At 38.2% G+C, this 25252-nt stretch overlaps 1 protein-coding gene and 1 long non-coding RNA gene across 2 annotated transcripts in view; both read right to left on the bottom strand.

Annotated features, from left to right (window-relative positions):
• The window catches only part of LOC129445006 (uncharacterized), a 147173-nt gene extending 141144 nt beyond the window's left edge, over window positions 1-6029 (bottom strand). Inside the window, exon 1 of the long non-coding RNA XR_008644680.2 lies at window positions 5998-6029. This is a non-coding gene — a long non-coding RNA (uncharacterized lncRNA). The remainder of the gene's footprint in view (window positions 1-5997) is intronic.
• A 4699-nt stretch (window positions 6030-10728) lies between these two features.
• Window positions 10729-25252, bottom strand: part of micall2b (mical-like 2b) — a 38911-nt gene continuing 24387 nt past the window's right edge. The window contains exons 11-17 of the mRNA XM_055206049.2: window positions 23560-23627; window positions 23110-23227; window positions 20620-20716; window positions 20452-20525; window positions 19383-19497; window positions 19037-19083; window positions 10729-11611 (exon numbers count right to left, since the gene is read on the bottom strand). Coding sequence (XP_055062024.2) covers window positions 11514-11611; window positions 19037-19083; window positions 19383-19497; window positions 20452-20525; window positions 20620-20716; window positions 23110-23227; window positions 23560-23627 — 617 coding nt within the window. The 3' untranslated portion in view covers window positions 10729-11513. The remainder of the gene's footprint in view (window positions 11612-19036; window positions 19084-19382; window positions 19498-20451; window positions 20526-20619; window positions 20717-23109; window positions 23228-23559; window positions 23628-25252) is intronic.

Consider the following 25252-nt stretch of genomic DNA (forward strand, 5'->3'; position numbering starts at 1 on the left):
ATAGTAAGTCCTATATTAGGAAGTGAGGTAATGGCAGAAGAGATGGGTTTTTAGCCAATTCTTAAAGACAGCTACAGAGTTAGCAAATCACATCGCGAACGGCAGATCATTTCACAGTTGTGGAACAGCTCCTGAGAAGGTACGGGCTAATGTTTTTTCCCTTTTTGAGATTGCACCACAAGCCGTCACTCGGTGACAGAGCACAGGGATCGAGAAGGTACATAAGGCTAAATAAGGGGGGTGAATGTAACCCAGTGGTAGTTTTAAAGGCCAAGAGCAGAGCAGACCGTGGGATCATCAGGGTTTACCGACAAGTGGATTTGAGTGTTGTCCGCATAGCAGTGGTAGGAAAAGCCATGCATTTGAATGACAGAACCCAGGGATGTCATGTATATCGAAAAGAGCAGTGGTCCAAGCACAGAGCCTTGAGGCACCCCAGTATCAAGACGTTGGGGTTCGAAGACGTCACCTCTCCAGGATACCCGAAATGACCTACCTGAGAGGTATGACTTGAACCATAGAAGCACTTTGTCAGAGACACCCATAGCCATGAGGGTCAACAGAAGGATGTGTCGATTGACCGTGTCGAAATTTAAAGGGATAGTTCGGCCAAAAACGATATTAAACCCATGATTTACTCACCCCCAAGCTGTCCGAGTTGCATATGTCCATCGTTTTTCAGACAAACACATTTTCGGATATTTTAGAAAATATTTTAGATATTTCTGTTCATTAAATGTAATGTTGCGGGGTCCAGCAATAGTCCACGACCTTCAAGTCCAAAAAAGTGCGTCCATCCTTCACACATTAAATCCAAACGGCTCCAGGATGATAAACAAAGGTCTTCTGTGGGTAATCCGTGCGGTGTTGTTGTAGAAATATCCATATTTAAAATGTTATTAACGTTATAAACTACCTTCCGGTAGGGCCGCCATCTTAGACTCAGGAGAGAGTATTAGCGTAGTGTACGCACTTTTCTTAGTGACGTATGACAAATTCGGAGGGCGGGGGCACAGAGCAGCAGCAGAGAAACTCTGTACGCTGCGTAAGCTCTCATCCTGAATGCGCATCACTCCAAAATGGCGGCGCTACCGGAAGGTAGTTTATAACGTTAATAACATTTTAAATATGGATATTTCTACAACAACACCGCACGGATTACCCACAGAAGACCTTTGTTTATCATCCTGGAGCCGTTTGGATTTAATTTGTGAAGGATGGACGCACTTTTTTGGACTTGAAGGTCGTGGACTATTGCTGGACCCCGCAACATTACATTTAATGAACAGAAAGATCTAAAATATTTTCTAAAATATCCGAAAATGTGTTTGTCTGAAAAACGATGGACATATGCAACTCGGACAGCTTGGGGGTGAGTAAATCATGGGTTTAATATCGTTTTTGGCCGAACTATCCCTTTAATGTTAAACTGAAGTAAATTTGCACTGCCAGACTCCTTCTTAGCTTAACTGGCAGTTTAAATGCCATGAACCTCATCACAACCACCAAAAGTTTGTAGTTATTTACATTATTTGTTAAAATCAGGCTGTTGTATTAAAATGACTCAAATTTTTGAATGAGCTAAATTCTTTGACTGGTTTTATTTGTTTTTTGTTTGTGGAACTTGTTAAACAAATAAAATGTTTAAATAAACTTTTTTCACAGGTTTAAGAATAGTTCACTTATTTTAAATAAGTACAGTGTACTGTTTGGGTTTACATTGCATCTTATTTCTTCGAAAAGTGTCCCTATGTGCAATCCTGTAGCGTGCATGCTTGTGATGGCAGGTTCCAAATCTGTCTGCTAGCACGCTGAGCGGGTTGTGGATTATCTGTGTACTAATTAACGCCCGGGCTGAGGCGAGGAGAGAGGGTCTGTTGCAACCCCATGAAATACACACATGCATGCACTTACATGCAAAATCCAAACCAAATTACACACATAGGTCATTGATGAGTTAGAACCAAATACAAACAACATGTGCACACATGCACGCTCATAGGGATAAAAGTGATAATCTTTACTTAACGAAGAAAACCAGCATTTATATTTCACAGCCTAACTACTACACATACCTCCCTTTAACAAGCTGCACAGTATGGTATCACTCCGGTCCACACAACAAACAATGGTGCACCCGTAATTAGTGCTGTTAGGGATTTTAGCTTTTTGGTTAATGGGTGCAAGTGAGAATGCTTGCAGACTGTATCAAAGGCATATAAAGTTGGTGCAAATTGTTTATAACACGTTTATTGATGTCAATTAATAATTAATTATGACAAGTAGCTTCAACAATGTGTGAAACAGACTCGATATCTAATCAACAATGATGCTTGTTAAAAAAGGGCCCAAAGATCTGCAGTATCTGCGATTTTTAATTATTTTGCGATGTGGATAATTCATATGAATGCGTACAATCTCATTTGTATGTTTTTGCCCCAGTTACTTTAGGTTTAGGGGTGGGACTTCATTATTGATTTTCTAATAATCTACATTTTTGTACGAGATCAGGCTGAAACCATTTTTCTATGGCCCTCAGGGCTGGGAGGTAGGGGTGGGCGATATTACCAAAATTTTATATCATGATAGGATTCATTATATATCATAATAACAATGTGTATCATGGTACAGTTTTCTTTTTTCTTTGAATAAGGTTTTTATGTTATTAAAATCTTTAATACCACAGAATTTTCATAATTCTTGTTACCAATATCAATATTAAGAAGTTTACAAGTTAAAAAAAGAAGCAGTCAGTAATGAAATAAGGATAAAAAGGGTTTAAAAAGATTGAAATAACCTAGCATTACTTTAAAGAGTACACATTAACTTAGTTTATCTCAAAACGAATTGGAAGCTCTCCACGTATTCCTTGTCTGAAAAGATACAAGCTGTCCATCGCTATCCAGCTGTCTCGAACACAACATGAGAAATGATGTCTGAAATGTGCCTCAAAGGCATTACCAAAGGAAGATACAGAATTACTCGTAAAGAGGGAGAAAGGCATATCAAACCACTGTGAGCAAGATGATCCGATAAGGCCTTAATCAATCAGTAACGTGTAGAAATGCTTAAGTGGTTGGTGTAGCCTCCCTCAAATTCAATCAGCCAGCCTTAGAGGAAGCTTACAATGCATGAAGACACGCTGGAAGAGGAAGCTCAGATATCACGTAATTCTATCAGAGGAGCATGATGAAGTTTTACACGCCCGTTGGAAAGTCAAAACTAAAAGGTCGGGGGCTTTTTTAATATTGAAAACTGAGGAACATTATATCATTCAATTTGTAATAGAGGGAATGGAGATCTGATTAAGCCATCTAATGCGCTTTAGCTGAGAGAGGTGTCTCATTTTCAATGGGAAGCCAACAGAGAGGTTGTAATATACTGTGATTAACTATCTAATCCACTAAACGTAGCAGGAATCTGTCTTTATCTGTGCAGACTACATGGGCTAAAATCAAGTTAGCCTAGAAGCGAGAAGATGGACCTTAAGGGGAGGAGGAGAAGAGGGGGTTTAATGAGACAAGAAAATAAAGTGAGACAACAGGAAACGTGAAAAGAGGTATAATATTGTGATGAAGAAGATATGTAGTGGACAAGAGAGAAAAAAATGGAGGTCAGGAAAGCATGTTTTTTTATTAATATTTGTATACTGTATAGAGTATACAGGGGATGACGTATTTTGTAGGCAAAACCTGAAAGCTAGTTAGCATTATAGCAATTCCGGTTCCATCTTTGCGAAGTCAATAGGTTTTCTGAATGAGGTTTTAGTTAAACTCCTTAAATAAGATATTGGGTTAACATAAGCCAGCCTGATCTCACAAGAATTCGTACATATTTTAAAGAACAAGTTTGGTATTTTACACTTAAAGCCCTGAATTCAGATTCTTTATGATGAACTAGAACGGTTTTGACTGAAATTTCGACATATGCGGCTGCCCCGAGAATTTTCGGGTGTTTGTTGTTTCACCTCCAACCTCTACAATGGCTGAATAGGTGCACTGGAACAATCCTTCCTAAAATGCATGAAACTTTAGTTTACAAAGACGTGAAACTCACCGAGAGGTCAGGGGTGTTCACTGATCTGCTCACACAAAAATCGCTGCAAAAGATGCTTTCCAACAGGGGTTTTAGCATTCGTTGTAAACTTGTGGACCTATTTTTCTAAACGTCTCACACCCGTACATTCTTCCGTTGAGAGCTTGAATAATAGACACTCCAGCCCAGTTGGTGGCGATAATCTGCCTTTGCCAATTGCAAGAATACAAACAACATTCCCGCCGCGGAGTAATACCGTACCTCACAGCACATCTAATACAAGTCAATGGAGTTGTACAAAAACTACGATAAAACCTGTTGGAATGCGTCTTTTGCAGCGATTTTTGTGTGAGCATATCCGTGAACACCCCTGACCACTCGGTGAGTTTCACGCCTTTGTAAATGAAAGTTTAATGCATTTTAGGAAGGATTATTCCAGTGCACCTGTACACCCATTGTAGAGGTGGGAGGTGTAACAACAAACACCCGAAAATTCTCGGGGCAGCCGCATATGTCGATATTTCAGTCAAAACCATTCTATTTCATCATAAACAATCTGAAAAAAACAGGGCTTTAAGTGTAAAATACCGAACTTGTCCTTTAATAGTTGGCTAATTCGTATGAATTCATACAAAGTTAATCGTGCAAAAAGTATGATTATTATAAAAAACAACCCCAACATCACAGGGATCAAAACAAATTGTACAAAAATGTTCAAATGTGGTCATACAAATTATTACGAATTAACCATCTTGTAAAATAAGTACGAATTGCCATGAGATAGCGTTGCATAGCCCAAGATGTTTTCACATTTTATTCTAGGACATAAGGCAACGTTTACACAGAAACGATCTGAAGACAAAACGCAAAAGTGGCGTTGCATTATCACTTTTTTCTGCGTTTATACGAGCGTTTTGGGGGGAAATCTGCGTGCATATGGTGACGCAAAAGTGTCAGATCCACATTAATTATGTCTTGTAAATATGTTTTAAGTACTTTAAAAGGGTATATATATAAATGTTACGCATAATTTTTTTACTTTCACCAATGTTCTGTTTGTCTCTTACTTACTGTAATAACATTTGTGCTATATCGGCCTCATATCGACCACACAGCTTTCTCGATATCGGTATCGGCCATAAAAAACAAACATATTGGTCGACCACTATAATAAAGCTTATGATATTTATTATGATAATAAAATATTGGAATTCTATTACATCTGTCAAAAATATCACTGATTTGTACACCCTTCCCGTATGTCTACTGGAAAACTCCTGACGTATTCTTATTTCTTTACAATATTTAGTAGCAGTCTAATGAGACAGTACATCATAAACTGAAATAATACAGTATGGAATAACTCCTGAGTAAGTTGTCACATTTCGGTCTGGCGTCGTTGCCGTGTTGATGCCACTCTGTTTTCTTGGGAGATGATTAGTCAGAGCAATAAATGTCATTGAAGAGTGATGATCGCGTTGACGGACAGATCCAAAATCGGACCAGGCGTGTCATGTCGCCTGTATTTGGGTCACATTCGTCTGCGTTTAGTCAAAAAGACCGCAGTGTAGCAGACGAAACCGCATATGAGCCCCAACATTTATTCACACACAATACAGAAATACTGTACAAACAGCAAAAATCCACTTGCTACTGACGTCAGTTTGGGCACAAACACACGCATCTTATGAGCAAAAATTATGCTGCTAAGTTAAGCTTGGCAACCGGTCCCTGTTCAACATGATTTTGAGTTATCGCTTCTGAGAGTCTATATATATGAGAGGCAAATGACAAATTGTTCATGCACCCTGACACTCACATCAATGGAGGTGATTCACAAGCCACATAGAGTAAAAAAGCAGAACTACTCCTACACTCACATATCTAATAATTGTGGAAAGTGAGTAACACACCACAAAGAAGTTAGAAAGAAAAAGAAAAGGTGAGAGAATTTAGGCCTACCTCATCTGCAATGATGTCATCAGTCTCTGAAAGAAAATAGATCTATAAACAATATGCTCTTTATATACGTTGTGTGCATGCATGCGCACTCAGCAAATTTCTTAAACAACTTTATGCACTACACTATAAGTATACAACACCAAAAACTTATAGTGTAAACAGCTTGGTAGATTAAAACAAAAGCTTTCTTTTAAGCGCCGTTTACATTATAACGATAACTATTACGTTAACTATAATGATAATTATATTATCATCCACACCACTGGATGATAACGATAACTTTATGCTACTTCGCTAAATCTTCAATGCAATTAACTAATATGCATATTACCTTTAATAAAAACATCTATACACTCTATACAGTGAATAGTTTGTAAAAAATGTTACTTCTACTATCGTGTATTGTCTATCGCCAGACATATGGCCGATAGCGTGCTTTTATGACGATAGTTGGCGATAGTTATTATCATCATAGTATTACATTAACATGCCATGTGTATTACATGCTTTTCCTCGCATTAGATGGTTTGTTGGTTTCACTTTGCGTGAGATAGCTTGTAACGTGTGTGGATTCATTCTCGCACGCACCTGGACTTAATGCCCGCGTCTTGGACTCTTGCTCGGATGTGAACGCGCGTGGCATGGACTCGTCCTAGCACCTGAACTTGAAATGCGCATGACTCGGACTCTTCCTCAGCTCGCACATGAGCTTGTAACACGCGCAGCTCTGACATTTCCTTGCACTAGAGAGGTTGTTAGACATGCAGGGGTTTAAAACAGCTAGTTTGTTGTTCCCACTGCCTGGCACACAGGAAATTTCTGAGCACCTGGGCTTAAAGACGCGCTCGGATTAATGGCATTACTTTTAAAAAGGTTGCGGGCATGCCAGTGTTGCCCTTAGAGTAAATCAGCTTTTTTGTCCACAATCAAGTGACTTAAATGAGTAAACTATTGTCCCGCCCCCCAATACTATCGTTTATTGGCGATCTCACAGGCTGACGATAGGACGATCTCAAAATGGGACATATCGCCCAACACTACTATCATTGGTTTATCATTCATCAGTTAAAAAAAGTATCGCTCAGTAAGTTATCCCAATGTTAATGTTCCTTGCATCTTTATCTTATTGTTGTGTTGTGAACTCAACTATTCTCTTTAAAAAAAATCAATTTTTAAAACTATATTTTTTATAGTTATCGTTATAAAGCAAACTAGGGATGCTCCGATCAATCGGCTGATAATGCTTGCTATGCTTCTCAATGAATTACGGTGAAATCCCGCTTACATCCAAAAGCCAGGGGGCAGTCTCATGCAGAAACTCAAAATGCGCTGTAGACAAAGAACCATAGATATATACACTAGATGTCGCCTTGGGGCTCCGAGCATGCGTCAAAATCGCCGCAATCTTAAAACAGGGGTCTTGTCATAGGAAGTATCTAGGTAAAGCTGCTATCTCCGCCTGTACTTCGAATTCATGGACGATGCTGGATTTTTGTGCTGCGTATGGATGTTAGGGCTACTAGCACTATGCTTTACAGTTAGAAAAAGTAAATTTTCATAAAATCAAAACTTTAATTTTTTTCCTGGACTAAATGCTAAATACATGTCTGACTGTTGAAACGAACCAAAAGAAAACGAAGAAAATCGCGTTCATGACGACTTATGGTGATTTTATTTCTGTTACACCATGGCCTACAATCACGCTGATGCGGGATTCCCCTGTTTCAAGATGGCGGCTCTAGTTGACGCATTCGGTCCAATGAACTGCCAAGGCGACATCTAGTGTCCATATCTATGACAAAGAACAATACACATGCAGCTATGATGACACGCAGCTCCAGGAAATGTCTTAAGGATATATTTATATTGCTGTTCTTCAAACCTTTTCAGGTATTTTCATGATAATAAGGAATATGTTTAATAATTATGTTTGACGAGTGTTGCTTTTTCAAATGCATGTTATGAACGACTCAAACTAACAGTGATTTTAGATCGATAAGGACTTACTGATCAAAAACCGTAGTACATGAAATAGCTGTGAATTAGATCGGCTGTCCGATTCAGAATAATGATCGGCCACATATTTTTAGTGGAGATCGGCATTGATCGGAGCATCTTTTATTTTAGTGGGGTTTGCTAAGGCAAGCTTTACTCTTTACGCTAAACTGAATGTTAGAAATTTGAACTCGATCCCTAAACCAAGTATTAACAGTCAGTTAATGATATCTTGTAAAAAATCTTGTAACTTCTTGTGTTGATGTGCCCTATTTTTACCTACAGTAAACGATTAGAACTAAGCTTTTTACCTGGCAGGCAATTAACCTGGCTAAAATATCCATTTCAAAATACCACATGGGGTGGGCTCTTTTAATTTGAGACTAAAACACAGGTTACCACCTAACAATGGCCAAGGGACCACCCTGTACATTATAGCATTTGCCAGCCTTAGCAACACTGCCGTGGACAAGCAACACCACCTGTCAAAAGGAAATATTTTGTACTTTAAGTCGCGTGTACACGAGATAGCAATTAATAATTTCTTAATTTGCATCACACCACACCTGCCACCTCTTTACAATTAGGAGGTCTCATCTAAACAAATCTAAACTCACAAACTTTATCTTAAGATCAGGCTGCATGCTGTATGAAACTAATAGTAGGCTAAATGAAATGTTTATATTCATGTAGTTTTGTAAATGCTACTGTCTAGTTCTTTGTACTTTTTAGTCATACTTACTATTACAGCTTTTCCAAAGACCTAAAATATTTAAATACGCACAGGAGCAGGTGTGCGATGTACAAAAACATCGAATTACGCCGCGGATTCAGAATTTGACCTCGATAAAAACGCGCCAACGGAAGTCTGTCTCCGTTATTAATCTGAAAGGTTCGCGATACAATCGGAAGCAACTGGTTTTCTGAGACGTTATTGAAGTAAAAAAACAGTCAAATGTGTGTAATTACCTGTTAATGTCCCCGAGATAACTTTGACGAAGAGTGTTTCACCTGTTACTGTGGCGTAGTGATACAAAACATTAGCGTGTTAGACTTAGCACCTCTCGTCCAATCAGATTCAACTTATTAAAATAATTTAAATTATTTTGTAATATTTTTATTAATTACTCAATTCCGAATATAATTTAAATACTAAAATATATCATAACCATTGAAAATCAGGGCATAACTTGTGAGAATATAGGTCCATATCAGTTATAACAATTTTCTAATGTTATTTTGAAGGTCATGAGGCCTTTTATTTCTACCTAAGAAGGCCATTTACATTATCTGAATCTAACTGCCAGATTGCCTTATAAACAGTTTGTTCTCATATGTGTCAGGCTACAATCTATGTAGATTATCTGTTTAATAATAGAAAGAAATACACATAAATAAGCAACTATAGCCTACTAGATATTGGTCATTAAAAAACTCGTTGTGTTTGAATAAATAAGGCCACAATATATAAAAAACTTTATTTTTTCCATCTCTGCAGCCTTTAAAGCTTTATTTTTTACACTTAACGTACTCTGTGTACTCACTGTCTGTGTGTGTTTGGCTGTGGAGCTCAGCACATGGTGACTGAGTTTGACACGGACTATCTCTCCAGGTCAGTGTAGATAGCTTTTCCATCTCTAATGTCTTTTCCAGAAATCACTATACACACAATGAAGGGCTTATATTCTGGCTTGCTGATATATGCATGTGCGCTTAAATTCATTTAACCTGGGCCTTTTATGACAATAAATTACACACTGGACCTACTGAAAAGAAACAATTACACATACTGTATTCAAATAACCACGCCTCTTTTACAGCCATAACCTCAACTCACTTTTAATCAATGTAAACTTTTTAGAAAAAAGTGAAAGAGGCTAAATCACTATTTAGACATCACTTCAACACTCTTAGCATAAAATCATATCAAATGCGGCATGTAAAGCTCAATTTGTTTGTGTTGTAGGGACGTACAGTATCGTGGATCAGATGAAGAAACACAGGTAATCCACTCGCCATATCAGTACTGACAGAGCATCAACACACACATTAGCATAAGTTAGCATTTCTATTCTCGTGGTCTCACGCGCTTCATAATCTGTTGCTGCTGATTTTTTCATAGAACGATAAATCCAAACACGGTTATGAGCAGAATAAATCTGTGTGCATTAGAGGACTACAAACACAAGTAGTGAGATGCAGAAATGCATTTAACAAAGCCTACATCTTTAAGATAATGGCTTTCCAGGTGTATACAAAGTATGCACGTCTGCATGGTCTATTTTACTCTAAATCTCTTAAATAAGGTCAAACATTGCTCTGCTGGATGTTAAAGCATTTGCTCGCAGTCATTTAAGCCATCTAAAGCATATAAGTGAGTAGTTATGCAGACACAACACAGTTTAAGTGCTATAAAGTGCACTTTATGTAACCTAAACAGGCTGTTTATTTCAGTTTTAGATTTCATTAGACATACATTTATGTAAAGCTATTCCTTGTAATATACCACAATTATATTTTAACTTGTGTTTCGCAAAGTTATCTACTAAAGTACATCCCTGAATCTAATGCAATATACTGTACTGTATACTAATGATTTCAATATAGATTTGCATGTAGGCCTACAATTTCTTATCTCTATCATTATATGTTACAATTGTGTAAAATAACGTTTTGTTGAGAACATTGTAGGCAATGTTTAGTAACATCTAATACATGCAAAAGACAGAGAATTGATTGGACTTGATAACATTTATTGTAAAACATATGCATTTAAATGTGTAAAAAACTGGAGTCTTCTAGCATAAATTAAAAACATTGTTCAGCATCTGTTTATAGGACAGATGCATTAACAGTATTTAAAACAGCTTTGTTTAAATGCAGAGAAAATAAAAACTAGAGCATTTGCAATACTTTCAGCAATTTTGCTTTAATCTATATTCATTGCAAAAAGAAAATCTTGTAACCCCATCAAATCAAATCACTTACTGTACAGTCTGTTTAGAAATCACATGCTGAATAAAATCAGTGGTTGTCTGCCCCCTACTGCTGAGTGAGCATACTGCAAGTGTATTTGGATAATTATTAAAATATGAAAAAACTAAAATATTCTAATAAAAAGAGTAAAAAACTAAGTCTGGACCAAAAACTTGTCCGTGTTCGAACTTTAATTCAATATGAATCGACGACTTGAGATTTTTCTCTCTCATTATTGAGTCCCTGATTAAACACCACCGACTGAGAGCTACAATCAACATCATTCCAAGTGCAAAACTTTTGCTAACAAATGCACGAATCACACCCACAAACAAAGCCACGATAAATGTGCAAAAGCATGTGAGAAACGAGTGCGAAAATATATAATGACATGCGGCTCCGCAACACGTGCGGTCTCAGAAATACCATTTGTTACACACGTGTGACTGCAATTTAGATTTCGACCTCAGAACTGAACTGCTAATGACTATCAGCAGAAAGTTTCAGTGTCCGAGAAAAACACACAGAAACGCACGCACACCCCTTCATGAGGATCCATCTTCCACGGGCTGCTTTTTACTTTTCCTGAACCACTGAGATATAGATGGTTTTCTCTTGACTTTCTTCTCCTCTTTCTTTATATCTGTTAAAAATAAAAATAAAACATTCTTTACTAAAAAGTACAAAAAATAAGACAAACCAAAAGGTCACTGACTTTATATTTGGTTTTGATGGTGACCATAGTGTCACTTACAGTATTTCCATAATAGCTTCCAAAGCTTTCAGTTATGTCATGAATTGCAAATGTTTATGACTTTTGCCCACATTTTTGTGTTGGTTGAAAAATTATTGAAATGCAGATGGATTATTAGCCATACCGATAGTTTCCATTAGCGTCATTAAATCAAAATGGGTTGCATTAAGTTTCCTGCAGCTGAAGTAACTTTGTGGCCTTTCAAAACATAAAATATATATATATATAAACACGCACAGACCAATTAATGCCAAGTAAGTGCATAAGCACTGCAAAAGTTTTGGGTTTGATTCTCAAAGAACAAACATACTGATAAAAGGTATCGCTTGAATGCACTGTAAGTCACCAAATGCATTAATATAAATTCATAGCGAGTTAAGCAAAAATTACCTGTTACCTTCAAACAGCATCACTCGAGTTAACAGTATTCACAACTTTCAAGTAAATATAGCATTTTAATTTGTGTAACGATGGGAAACAGACGCAAAATCGTACATACGATAATCTGTGCAGCTGCAGGACTATCACTGCACAAATGGTGACAATAAACAATTGTCTCACTGTTGCCAAACTTCTATTATTTGCAAACAAGAATGAATGCTCATTTTCAGCCGCGCAACTGAATGGACTACAATAAATAGAATTGGCTGCAAATTTCATCCTCTTAAAACCAGGGCCAGCTGGTGCGCAGTTATCAGTGTCTAACAAGGCGAATGTGATCTCTTCTAGCATAAGGAATCTGCATGTTTCACAGAAACCTCTTTTTCTTTTACAAACAAAACGTGTTGCGTCTTTTACCACCTATCCGTCTACCTATCTGTCCGGCCTTATGTCTATCTGTCCCATCTGTCTGTCTATCTATCTGACCAACCATGTATCCCTGTATCTATCGATCCGTCGGCCTATGTATCCCTCTATCCGTCTGTCTATATAGCAGTCTCTTTCGGTCTGTTTGTCTATCTATCCATTTGTCCGTCGTCTGTCTGTCTACCTACCGATCTACCTACGCATTGTCTGTACGTCTATGTCAATTCATTTGTCCATCGTCTATCTGTCTACCTACCTACCTACGCGTCTGTCTGTCTATCTATCCGTCTGTCCATCCATCCGTCCATTTATTCATCTATCCCTCTGTCTATCGAGCCGTACACCCATGTATCCCTCTATCCGTCTGTCTCTCGATCAGTCTATTTCTGTCTGTTTGTCTATACATTCATCTGTCTGCCTATCCGTCTATCTATCCGTCTATTTGTCTGTCTATCTGACCGTCTATGGATATCTCTATATGTCTGTCTATGTATCCTTCTATCCGTCTGTCTAATGTATCTCTCTATACGTCCGTCTATATAGCAGTCTGTCGGGCTATCTATCAGTCTATTTTTGCCTGTCTATCAGTCTCTCTCTGATCGTCTATGTATCTATCTGTCTGTCTGTCTATCTGACCGTCTATGTATCGCTCTCTTTTATTCGTCTGTCTATCTATCCTTCTATGTCCATGCATCTGTCTGTCTACCTACCGATCTACCTACGCATCTGTCTGTACGTCTATGTCTGTCCATTTATCAGCCTATGTCCGTCTATATCCGTCCGTCCACCTGTTTATCCATCTATCCCTCTGTCTGTCTATCTGACCATCTATGTATCACTCTATCCTCTATTCGTCTGTCTATCTATCTCTCTATGTCCATCCATTTTTCCGTCTTCTGTCTGTCTACCTATCTACCTACCTGTCTGTCTGTCTGTCGATCTATTTATACATCTATGTCTGTCTATCTATCCGTCTATATTCGTCGGTCCGTTTATTCATCTATCCGTTTGTCTCTCGATCAGTTTATTTCTGTCTGTCTGTCTATCCGTCTATTTGTCGGTCTATCTGACCGTCTATGTATCTCTCTATCTGTCTGTCTATATAGCAGTCTCTTTCTGTCTGTTTGTCTATCTATCCGTCCGTCCGTCTGTCTGTCTGTCTATCTATCAGTCTATTTGCCTGTCTATCTGACCGTCCATGTATCTATCTGTCTGTCTGTCTGTCTGACCGTCTATGTATCTATTTGTCTGTCTGTTTATCTGACCGTCTATGTATCTATCTGTCTTTCTGTCTGTTTATCTGACCGTCTATGTATTGCTCTCTTTTATTCATCTGTCTATCTATCCTTCTATGTCCATCCATCTATCCGTCTATATCTGTCTGTACATCCGTCCGTTTATTCATCTATCCCTCTGTCAACGATCCGTACGTCCATGTACCCCTCTATCCGTCTCTCTCTCGATCAGTCTAATTCTGTCTGTTTGTCTATCCATTTGTCTGTCTGTCTATCTGACCATCTATGTATCTATCTGTTTGTCTGTCTATCTGACCGTCTATGTATCTCTCTATCTGTCTGTCTATGTATCCTTCTATTCGTCTGTCTAATGTATCTCTCTATCTGTCTGTCTATATAGCAGTCTCTTTCTGTCTGTTTGTCTATGTATCTATCTGTCTGTCTGTCTGTCTGTCTATCAGTCTATTTGCCTGTCTATCAGTCTGTCTATCTGACCGTCTATGTATCTATCAGTCTGTCTGTCTGTCTGACCGTCTATGTATCTATCTGTCTGTCTGTTTATCTGACCGTCTATGTATCTATCTGTCTGTCTGTCTGTTTATCTGACCGTCTATGTATTGCTCTATCTTTTATTCGTCTGTCTATCTATCCTTTTATATCCATCCATCTATCCATCTATATCTGTCTGTACATCCGTCTGTTTATTCATCTATCCCTCTGTCTATCGCTCCGTACGTCCATGTATCCCTCTATCCGTCTGTCTCTCGACCAGTCTAATTCTGTCTGTTTGTCTATCCATTTGTCTGTCTGTCTATCTGACCGTCTATGTATCTATCTGTCTGTCTGTCTATCTGACCGTCTATGTATTGCTCTATCTTTTATTCGTCTGTCTATCTATCCTTCTATGTCCATCCATCTGTCCGTCGTCTGTCTGTCTACCTACCTACCTACATGTCTGTCTGTCTGTCTATCTATCTATCTATCCGTCTATATCTGTCTGTACATCCGTCCGTTTATTCATCTATCCCTCTGTCTATCGATCCGTACGTCCATGTATCCCTCTATCCGTCTGTCTCTCGATCAGTCTATTTCTGTCTGTTTGTCTATCCATTTGTCTGTCAGTCTGTCTATCTATCTATCTGTCCATGTCTGTCTATCTATCCTTCTATGTCTATCAGTCTGGTCTATCTTCCCGCCTATCCCTCTGTCTGTCTTGTCTATCTATAACCTTTTGGGTCCATTTCAAAAGTTGACTAGTGTAGAAGACTAAGAGCCTAGTATAGAAACCACAAGACACTGCTTGATAAAATGTCAAGAGCACAATTTTGCTAACTCTGTGAACAGGATGACTACTGTAAAAATAGTAAAATATGCGACCCTGTCTGAAAATCGCAGTTAAATTCTTTTTTTGTGATTTGCTATTTTCTGCATAAAATCATCCTACATAACGTAAAGAACAGGGTTCCTACGGGGTTTGGAAAAGTATGGAATTTGATTTTGAGTAATTTCCAGGTCTGGAAAAGGATGGAAAAAATAAATCAGTATGGAAAAATATTTACATTTCCAGACTATTGTCTCTATTTCGTTTTCTAAATATAAAATTAAGAATTTCTAAATGTATAAAAATATATATATTATATTCACAACCGTTTTTTCACAGCGTTTGCATTGTGGATAAGTGCATCTCGCCATGTAGCGGTGTTGTGCTTAGGTGAGCAAATGACCCTGAACCTTTGAAATGGTAGTGCACATAGTAGTGTAAAACATTATAAATTGTATTAGTAGGGTAGGAAGGGGGGGTTCACCTGCACCCGAAAGGTATATTTTTTTAACCTAGTTTTTTGTAATCCTTAAGGAGTCTAGAAAAGGAATTTTGATGTTCCCCATGCAAATTATTGTCCCATGTGTGATTTTTTTGTATCATCTTTTGTGTCCGTGCTTGATTTTTGGCTGTGAAAAAGGAAAACTTTAAATCAACATAGAATCTGTACAATACATTCTACAGACACAATCCACCCCATTTCCTCTTCGTCTTTGCACGAGGAATTGATAGATATGAGGATTGTCATGATTAGATGATGTATAATGCAAAAAACTTAAATAAACACAAAAAAATTTAAATAAAATTGTGACATTGGATCACTGGAACTCCTCCCCTGTGGACCCTATTGATATATGTCTCCTAACTTTTGTATTTTTACAGTCTGTAAGATGTCTAATAAACAAATGTTGATGATCCACAGCTGAAATATTGTCACGTGTATGTCTTTTCTGGCTATATTGGTTGCCTCCCTGGATTTCCAAAAAAAGCAAAAAAGAACATTTACATAATGTCTTTTTCAAACTGGTATATATTTGTAATGCTTCAGGTGTCTGATAAACATATTCCACATTAAAATATTGTACCAAGTTTTTTATTTAGGTTTGAATCAATTTGAAACTTAGAGCAATAAGTGTGGTCGAAAGTTAATAACTCTGAAGGCCTTCAGAAAGTCCAGACTTAGCAAGCCCAAAATACAAAAAAAGCTGTTTGGAGTAATCCAGTGCCACACTGTATCAGTGCTGGCCCATCTTCCCAGCTTCTCTTTCTTTGCAATTGATGCATGCTAATCATCCTCAAAAAAGAGAAGAGTGATATCGATGGTGAGTCTGAAAAATATACCCCTCTACCAAGTTTGAAGCTGCCTTGAAGACATTAAGGAAAAATAAAGTCAATACTGTTATACTATAATAGCTAATTGGCTAGTTGGTGATCATTGCTAATCATGCCCAAGTCAAAGAAACACAAGGAAGAAAATGATAGTGAGTCTGAAGAGTTTAATCCTGCTACAAAGAAATCCAAGAGAGATGATGGTGTCAAATAATTATAATAATAATAATTTGTTACATTTATATAGCGCTTTCTGGCAGCACTCAAAGCGATTTACATATGAAAGGGGGATTCTCCTCAACCACCACCAATGTGCAGCGTCCACCTGGATGATGAGACGGCAGCCATATTGCGCCAGAACACCATCACACACCAGCTTATTATTGGAGAGGAGACAGAGTGATATAGCCAATTAGTATGGGGGATGATTAGTAGGTCAACGGGCAAGTTTGGCCAGGATGCCGGGGCACACCCCTAGTCTTTTTCGAAAGACATCCTGGGATTTTTAATGACCACAGAGAGTCAGGACCTTGGTTTAACGTCTCATCCGAAGGACCACACTGATGGCCATGTGAGAAGGACTATGTGAGATACCTCAGTTGGATTCAACCCAGGAAGAGACTGACAACCGGGTTGTTCTGTACTTGCTGTATGCCGCTCAACTGGGGCACAAGGTGGCTGTGGTGAGGACTGCAGACACAGACATTTTCTTCATCCTCCTACACCACGCCCAATCCATCCCGCTGACCATCTACGTCGACATTGGGATCGGAAAGCACCGGCAGATCCTAAATGTCAGCGAACTGGCAGAATGTAAGGGGGCAGACTACTGCACAATACTCGGCCTCTGCATCTTCACAGGGAAAGCTTTACAAGTACCTTTAGAGGCAAAGGGAAGGTTGGGTCTCTGAAAAGCTGCAGAGTAATCCAAGTACCATGCAGCCTTCAAGTGAGTTTTTTCAAGGCAGATATTCTGTAGCATGTAATGGCAATAACAGTTTTTTTTACAGATGCTAGGACACATTTCTCAATACATAGGTCACTTTTGCAAAACTCTTCACACAGTTCTCCTAACCAACTTTCAGCTTGGCAAAGCAGTTCATTTCACATTCAAAATCATGCTGAAAAGAATGATTGGAGAGGATGAGACGCTTACCACCAGATCCAAGGTGGATCTGTCCGGGCTTCTGGTCCCACACATCAACTGTGTCAACCACCGTCTGGCCATCCACAAGAGAGCAGCCACACCGATATTCTGGTGTCCCAAGCCCCATGATTCTGGCCAAGGCTGGGAAAAGACTGAAGAGGGTACTCTGGAACCAGTGTGGTCTTGTGGACCTATCTTCCCCACTTCACTCACTGGCTTGCTGGAGGAAACAGTCGAGGAGATGGATGGAGATGGTGAAGACGACAAGGAGCAAGAGATCGATTATGAAGACCTGGGCTGTTTCTCAATTCCAAGAACGCAAAGAACGGACTTGCGTCCTTGTGGAGATTGAACTTGCCAGGCGACCTCGGAAGAACGAACTCAGAAGGTCGCGAGAACACAGAACGCACTTATGAGAATTGAGATGTGTGCGATCTTCCTGTTGGTCACCTGACCTCCGCCATTGTTTTGCCTCAATGACTTCTGGGGCGTAAATCGATTTCAGCGCGCAAGTCTGCACTCGATGCATCCTCGATATCAAGAACACATCCGGGTATTTTCATGGGTCCTTTGTACTTGCGTTCTTGAGAATTGGAATGAACTTCGACTGTTAATGATGACGTAGAGCGAGGACGCAAGATCGCAAGATCGCTGAAGAACGCATATTGAGAAACAGCCCTGCTGTATGATGAATAGACTTCATTGCCCTTGACCTTTTGACCTTTGATTAGAATCACTTTTTTCTATTTCATTTTATTCTAATGGGGATTTGTTATACCCTATATATACACATATTTGACTATATGAGTGGTTTTCTCTTTTGTTTCTATAAATATAATACCAAAATAACGGTTTGAATAGTAACTCCTTATCATGGAAGATGTTCAGTTGGACCAACATGTGACAATATTTTAAGTAGGGATCATCAACATTTGCTTCTTAGACATCCTAAAGACTGTAAAAATACAAAAGTTAGAAAACATATATCAATAGGGTCCATAGGGGAGAAGTTCCACTGATCCAAGGTCACAGATTTTTTAAAATTATTTGTGTTTATTTGAGTTTTAATGCACCATACATCATCTAATCATGACAATCCTCATATCTATCAATTCCTTATGCAAAGATTAAGAGAAAATGGGGTGGATTGTGTCTGTAGGATGTATTGTTCAGATTCTATGTAGATTTAAAGTTTACATTTTTCACAGCCGAACATCAAGCACGGTCACAAAAGATGACACAAAAAATCACACACGGGACAACAATCTGCATGGGGAACATCAAAATTCCTTTTCTAGACACCTTAAGGATTACAAAAAACAAGGTTAAAAAAATATACCTTTCGGGTGCAGGTGAACCCCCCCTTCCTACCAGACTATATACTTATATTTCTTACTAAAAGTGTAACAATTCTGTAGCTTTTCTTTGAAAGGTTTATGGGAAATGTTGGTCAAACTGATGGTCTTTATGCTTACCAAGTGTCTGGATCATCATATTCAACTGCTCATCTTCCTCTACCTCCCTGAGGAATAAAAGAGAAAAAAAATATTGAAAACTGCACTCTAAATGTCCCCAAAATTAAATAATACAACTTTATGCATCCGACACCAGGTTGATAAAATACAAACGTTTTAATTAACAGTAAAATGTGTGACCATCTCAAGCAGTAAGTTTTAAAGCATATATTATGTAATATTTATTTACATGCCATTATTCGATTTTTTTTATATATAAAAATAACTCTTAAATCATTTTTATTTGTTGTATATCAAAAAGCAATATGGTGTGTATGTGTGCGTGTGTGTGTATTAGTTTTGAGACCTCAGTCTGTCCTCATCCAGCCCCTCTACAATAGCATTTCGGTCGTTCACGATCTCCACCAATTTGGCCATCAGCTCCTCCTCTCGTTTACGATCCCACAAAGTTTTCAAACGCTCTACAGAACAAATAAATACAGGTTCCTTATGCGGGACATGGGATAAGTAAACATGATAAAGAAATCGAGGAAATCCTATTTGCCAAAAACACAGATAAGAAAAACCTCTCAGTGCAAGATTTTGTTGAATTGCTAAATAATGTAATTTAAGTTATACGATATGATAGTGTGTACAATCAATTGCAAGTAAATCTACATAACCTGCTACCTGCATGGACCTTAAACTTATTCAGTTATTATTATAAAGCAAATATTTGTCATATGCATATTGTATTATTTTGATAATCTTGCATCTCTAGATTGTTCATCTAAACCAGTGCTTCTCAAATAGTGGGGCGGGACCCCCAGGGGGGGCTCGAAGCGACACCAGGGGGGGCACGTGAGACCCCGGGGAAAATCCTTATTCAGGAAGTGATTTTTTGCACTGTCACTTAAAGACATTACACCCCAAACACGCTGATAAGCCGCTTGAGTTTTTTATTATTATTTATTGATTATATTTAATTTAATTTTTCAGTATCAAATGGTCAAAAAATATACTGTAAATAAGGATTTATTTTTTTATTTCAGGCAAATTGATGCATTTTAAGTCTTTTCTGTTACAGACTAAAAAACAATGTTAATAAAGTTATTCTTTGTTGTAAGTTGATTGATATTTCTTTTTTTTGTGTTTTCTTTAATGTTAATAAGGATACAATGCTTTGCAGATGTGTCATTTTATAGACAAATTATACTATTTACAGTCGCGGCGGAGAGTTGGAGGGGCGCGAAATGTTTACTTCTTCCTAGGGGGGGCGTGACAGAAAATAATTGAAAAGCACTGATCTAACTAATAAATTGTTGAATACCAACAACAAAAATAGGTTCTTGTGTGCTATCAGCTTTTTGGGTTATTGCTACATTATATAAAGCATATGTGACAAAAGATCAAGCTTGATGTAAGCTTGGTCTAACCTGGTTTCTCCATCAGTCTCCTGAGTTCTGCTTCAACACTGGGCTGCTGTTCCTCTAGATCTTGAGTCCTGGAACTATCCCAGACCAAACACACAAACCGATTAGGATAACAGGACAACGTTCCCTGTCAGCATTTACATAGAGATTCGATGCTTAATGCGTCCTTACACATAGACCAGCTCCGACTCTCGTCTTATGTAGACTTGCTTGTTTCTGATAAGAGTAAACCACTCCACCATTAAATCATTCATGTCCTCTTCTCCTTCTGAAGAAAAGAAAAAGACTTTCATACACGATACTTCATTTGTTTCGTTTGAAATGGCAGTTTTTGAAACAAAATCTTTCTAATGTTTGTCTCCACCTGGTGGAAAGTAAAAGTACAAAATTTCCTTTATGTGCAAATCTGTACAAATTAATCTTAATCTCCTAAAACCGGAGCTTTGGTTTGGCTTGCATTTTAGATTTCTTCCTGCTATTTGGGGTTAGGAAAACCAATAAATATAATAACCAAATATTTTTCTTTGATTGAAGCATTGTAATTGTTCATGTTTGCGTACAACAGGTTACAATTACACAGAATTAAGTATTATGGTGCAAACAAAGAAAAATGTGATGTCCACGTATGTGGACACACCAGGGGTCTCATTTGTAAAACTGTGCGTAGGTTCCTTACTAAAAGTCTACGTATGCACAAAAGCCGAAAAAAAAAATATTAAGACTTAGAAAACAAAGCAATGTTCCCTTTATAAATCACAGATCACCGGCCAGTGCCCGTACATGAATCATCCTCAGATTCCACCCTGCAAGCCACTTCTCCCGTCAAGTTTGTTTTTTATAGATCACAACCTTTGTGTGGGAACTAGCGTGTGCTCGTTTCCAGCCCCGTTTTGTGCATACACATGGTTTATAAATGAGGACCCTGGCCTTACTGTGGGTTCAGACGCGAGTTCAACGATTTGCGCGAGTAGATTACATACAAAGTCAATGCAAAGACCCGATCAGAAGCATCCTCGCGTGGAGCGATGCGAATGATGCGATATGGGAGGCGCGATTGGCGCGAAAAACTCGATATTCGCCTCAAACGTGTCTTCGTATCATGCAAATTTTTAGCTCGAGTTGAATATTTTTAACTTGGACGAAGTTATATCCCGGGAGTAATCTAGAGCGAGTAACGCGATGCCCCGCGTTTCGTGTGTAGGTAGCATTAGGAGGTTAAATATGTTGAAACTTTCCAACTTTGTATTGCACTTTTCCTACGATTACCTCACTAAAACAAAGCGATTCATTTTATTCACTGTTGCTAGTCGCTTTGGATAAAATGCCTAAATGCAGATGTCATCCCAAATGTTTTTCTCAAACTTTTAATTATTCCTGTATAGCTCAATGGTAAAGCATTGCATCTGCAGCGCAAAAGGTCATGGGTTCGAACCCAAGGAACTTAAGTACTGATAAAAAAGTATAGCTTGTAATGCACTGTAAGTCGCTTTGGATAAAAGCGTCTGCCAAATGCATAAATAAATAAAGTTGAATCAACTTGAATTTTCGAATAAATTTTAACTTTTTTAACTAGTGAGGAGTTGACAAAAATTATAAAAATAAAGTTGAAATAACTTGAGCTAATAAATAACTTTATTTTTATAATTTACACCAACTCCTCACTAGCCAAGAAAGTTGAAATGAATTGCAAACAAGTTGATCACTCACCTCCATGTCATCCAAGATGTTTGTCTTTTTTTGTTTAGTCGAGAAGAAATTAAGTCTTTTAAGGAAAACATTCCAGGATTTTTCTCTATATAGTGGACCTCAACGGTTTGCCATTTCAATGCAACTTCAAAGGGCACTAAAGCGATCCCAAACGAGGCATAAGGGTCTTATCTAGCGAAACGATCATAAAAAATATGTACTTTTAAGCTACAACTTCTCGCTGTGTGATTAGCCGTGTATTACGCTATCACATCGAAAGGTCAAGCATCACATATGTGAAACGCACATTACCGGACCATTTTAAGCCATAAACTGACACAAAGACATTAATTAGGATCATTCCACATACAACAACATCGGAACGGTCCTCTTTCTCCACACTTGTAAACACTGGAGCAGTAGTTTTGCATACGTCATGCGTGACCTTTCCACATGATTACGTAATATGTAAGGTCATGCAGGCGCATTACACGGCTAGTGCAAGACAAGTACTTTTTTTGGGGGGGGGGGTGATGATTGTTTCGCTAGATAAGACCCTTGGACTCAGTTGGGACTGCATTGAAACTCCAAACCGTGAAGGTCCACTAAAGTCCACTATCCTGGAATGTTTTCCTAAAAAAAAAAAAACGTAATTTCTCAACACAGAAAGACATAAACATCTTGGATGAAATGGGGTTGAGTAAATTATTAGAAGTGGAGTATTCCTAGGAATTAAGTGCAACAAGGAATTTTTTAATTTGTGTATATCCATTTCCTAATACTTTGCAAGAATACTTCACTAACCAAACAACACTTAAATATGAAAGGGCATTTTGTCAATAGATCTTCTCTTTGAACAAACAGGCAGATATCCGGACCCTCACGTGACAATATTTTAGCTAAGAAGTGTATTTGCTCATGCCTGTAAGTATGAATATGATGAAATATGATGTATTGCTATCGGTGTGTACAGACCCTCATCGCATTGTCTGAGCTGTTTCTCCAATTCCACTCCTGTTTTTTCCAGCTCGTTCAGATTCAGCTCAATTTCCTTTAGTTCCTTTTGAATCTGGTCTTTGGGAATGTGATCCGGCTTTTAAAGCAAACACAGACACAGGTAAACAAATCAAATGTGAACTTTTCTACAACTGACTTCATACAGACCCTGAATGGCTCATTTACTTCTTTCAACGCTCTTCTAATCTGTCAGAAAACTTGAATAGATTTTTCCAAAGTGTTGGCTTACTATAAGGGCACTTTATTTTGATTTTAAAGTCTATTCAAAGATAACGGTGCCCCAAGGGTCCTTTTGATCCTCCAAAACACTCTAAATAGGCCCCTTGACAAAGCAATCCCAACGCACACATACACATCGGGAAGACAGACACACAAGATAACACGTGTAATTATTGTTTTCACACACACCTTTTGCAATTTGTGACTTTCAGTCCCTGAGGGGCCAACAGGAGATACACTGCTAGCACTCTCCGAATCTGTACGGAAGAGAGAAAAACAAATGAAATGGAGACGAATGTTATTTTTTGTCAAAACAAATCTGTCTTTAACAGTAGCAACATCTTAACATTCTTAAAACAAGAATTTTGCATGAGAAGCAAACATGCATTTTGTAAAATTACGCAATATTTACTTTCGAAATATATTTATCATGTGCTTTTCAGATTGGATTTCTTGTTAAAGGATGAGTTCACCCAAAATGCTCACCTAAAAATTATTTTAGTTTACTGTAGTTGTGACTAGGGCCCTGTTTATAGACGGTTTCTTCAGACATACGTGCGCTGACGCGATACACGTCTGGATCTCGGTTTTTTAACGGTCTGGCTAGTTGCTAAACTGATCTCTCGAACAAATGCCTCGTCGAAAATAACAAATGTTTTGGTTTCCTAGGTCAGTGGTTCCCAAACTTTTTCAGCGTGTGGCCCCCCTTGTGTACGTTGCATTCCTTCGTGGCCCCCCAAAGAAAATCTGTGACAAAAAACTGTTCTAAAACTCAACATTTTAATAAAAAAAAACATTAAATTATACAAAAAAGTAGTGCTTTTGGTTAGTAGCCTTATTTTTTTAGGTTTAATTACACAGAATTCATGATAAATTAATGTAATTTATAAAATGCCCCCCTGGCACCATCTCGCGGCCCCCAGTTTGAAAACCACTGTCCTAGATAATCTATGTGTTGTTTTTTTGTTTGTTATATAAATAAACTACGTTTAAAGAACTTTGTTGTTATTTATTCTTAGCGGAGTTTACCGGAAGTTACGTGCGGACCACGACAGCCGCTTGTTTATGTTGTTACTGCTGAAACCGTCTATACCAGGTATTTAAGTATGGTCCATTTTTTTGCGTACGCGAGGATCTGCGTATAGTGCGCACAACGCAATTTTTGTCATCAGAAGAATGCGCGCGTACTGTACGCGCACTGCTGGATTTTTGAAACCCTGCGTACATCGTAAGCGCCTACAGGAAAATGTAGTATGTAGCCCAGGAGATGCGTTGCATTTTGTCGCAATGCATATGCATCGAATGTCTGTGAACATGTACGAGTCAAATAAACTATACTTTGCAATGCTGTGCATTCTACCATACGCTTACGTTTGCGTACACGTAAAAACAGACTATACTGTAATATGCGTTTTGGTTTATCGCAGGTGGACGAGACAGACACATGCTCGTTCACTAGGGGTGTACGATTAACCGTGCAAATGGGCGTTTTCTCAATGAATGAATTTGAATGAATTACGGTGAAATCCAGGCACGTTTGAACGCCAGGGGGCGCTCCCGTGCAGAAACTCTCTTTGTGCCACAGAAGAAATAGCATTACAAACGCTATTCCAAGAAATGTCTACAGGAATATTTATATCACTTTTCTTCAAATTGTTTCAGGTATTTTCATGATAATAAAGAATATTTTAAATTATTTGGTTTAACGAATGTTGCTTTTTTAAATGCACGTTATAAACGACTCCAACTTATGATTTTAGATTGATAAGTACTTCCTACTGACCAAATGCCGTAGTATACGCACAAGATGTGCATTAAACAAAGAATCGCAGCCTTGCAATTCAGAATCGATTTCAGACAGGCATTTTTAATGGGACACACG

Source organism: Misgurnus anguillicaudatus, chromosome 3 (genome assembly GCF_027580225.2).
Source record: "Misgurnus anguillicaudatus chromosome 3, ASM2758022v2, whole genome shotgun sequence".
Taxonomy (NCBI): Eukaryota; Metazoa; Chordata; class Actinopteri; order Cypriniformes; family Cobitidae; genus Misgurnus; species Misgurnus anguillicaudatus.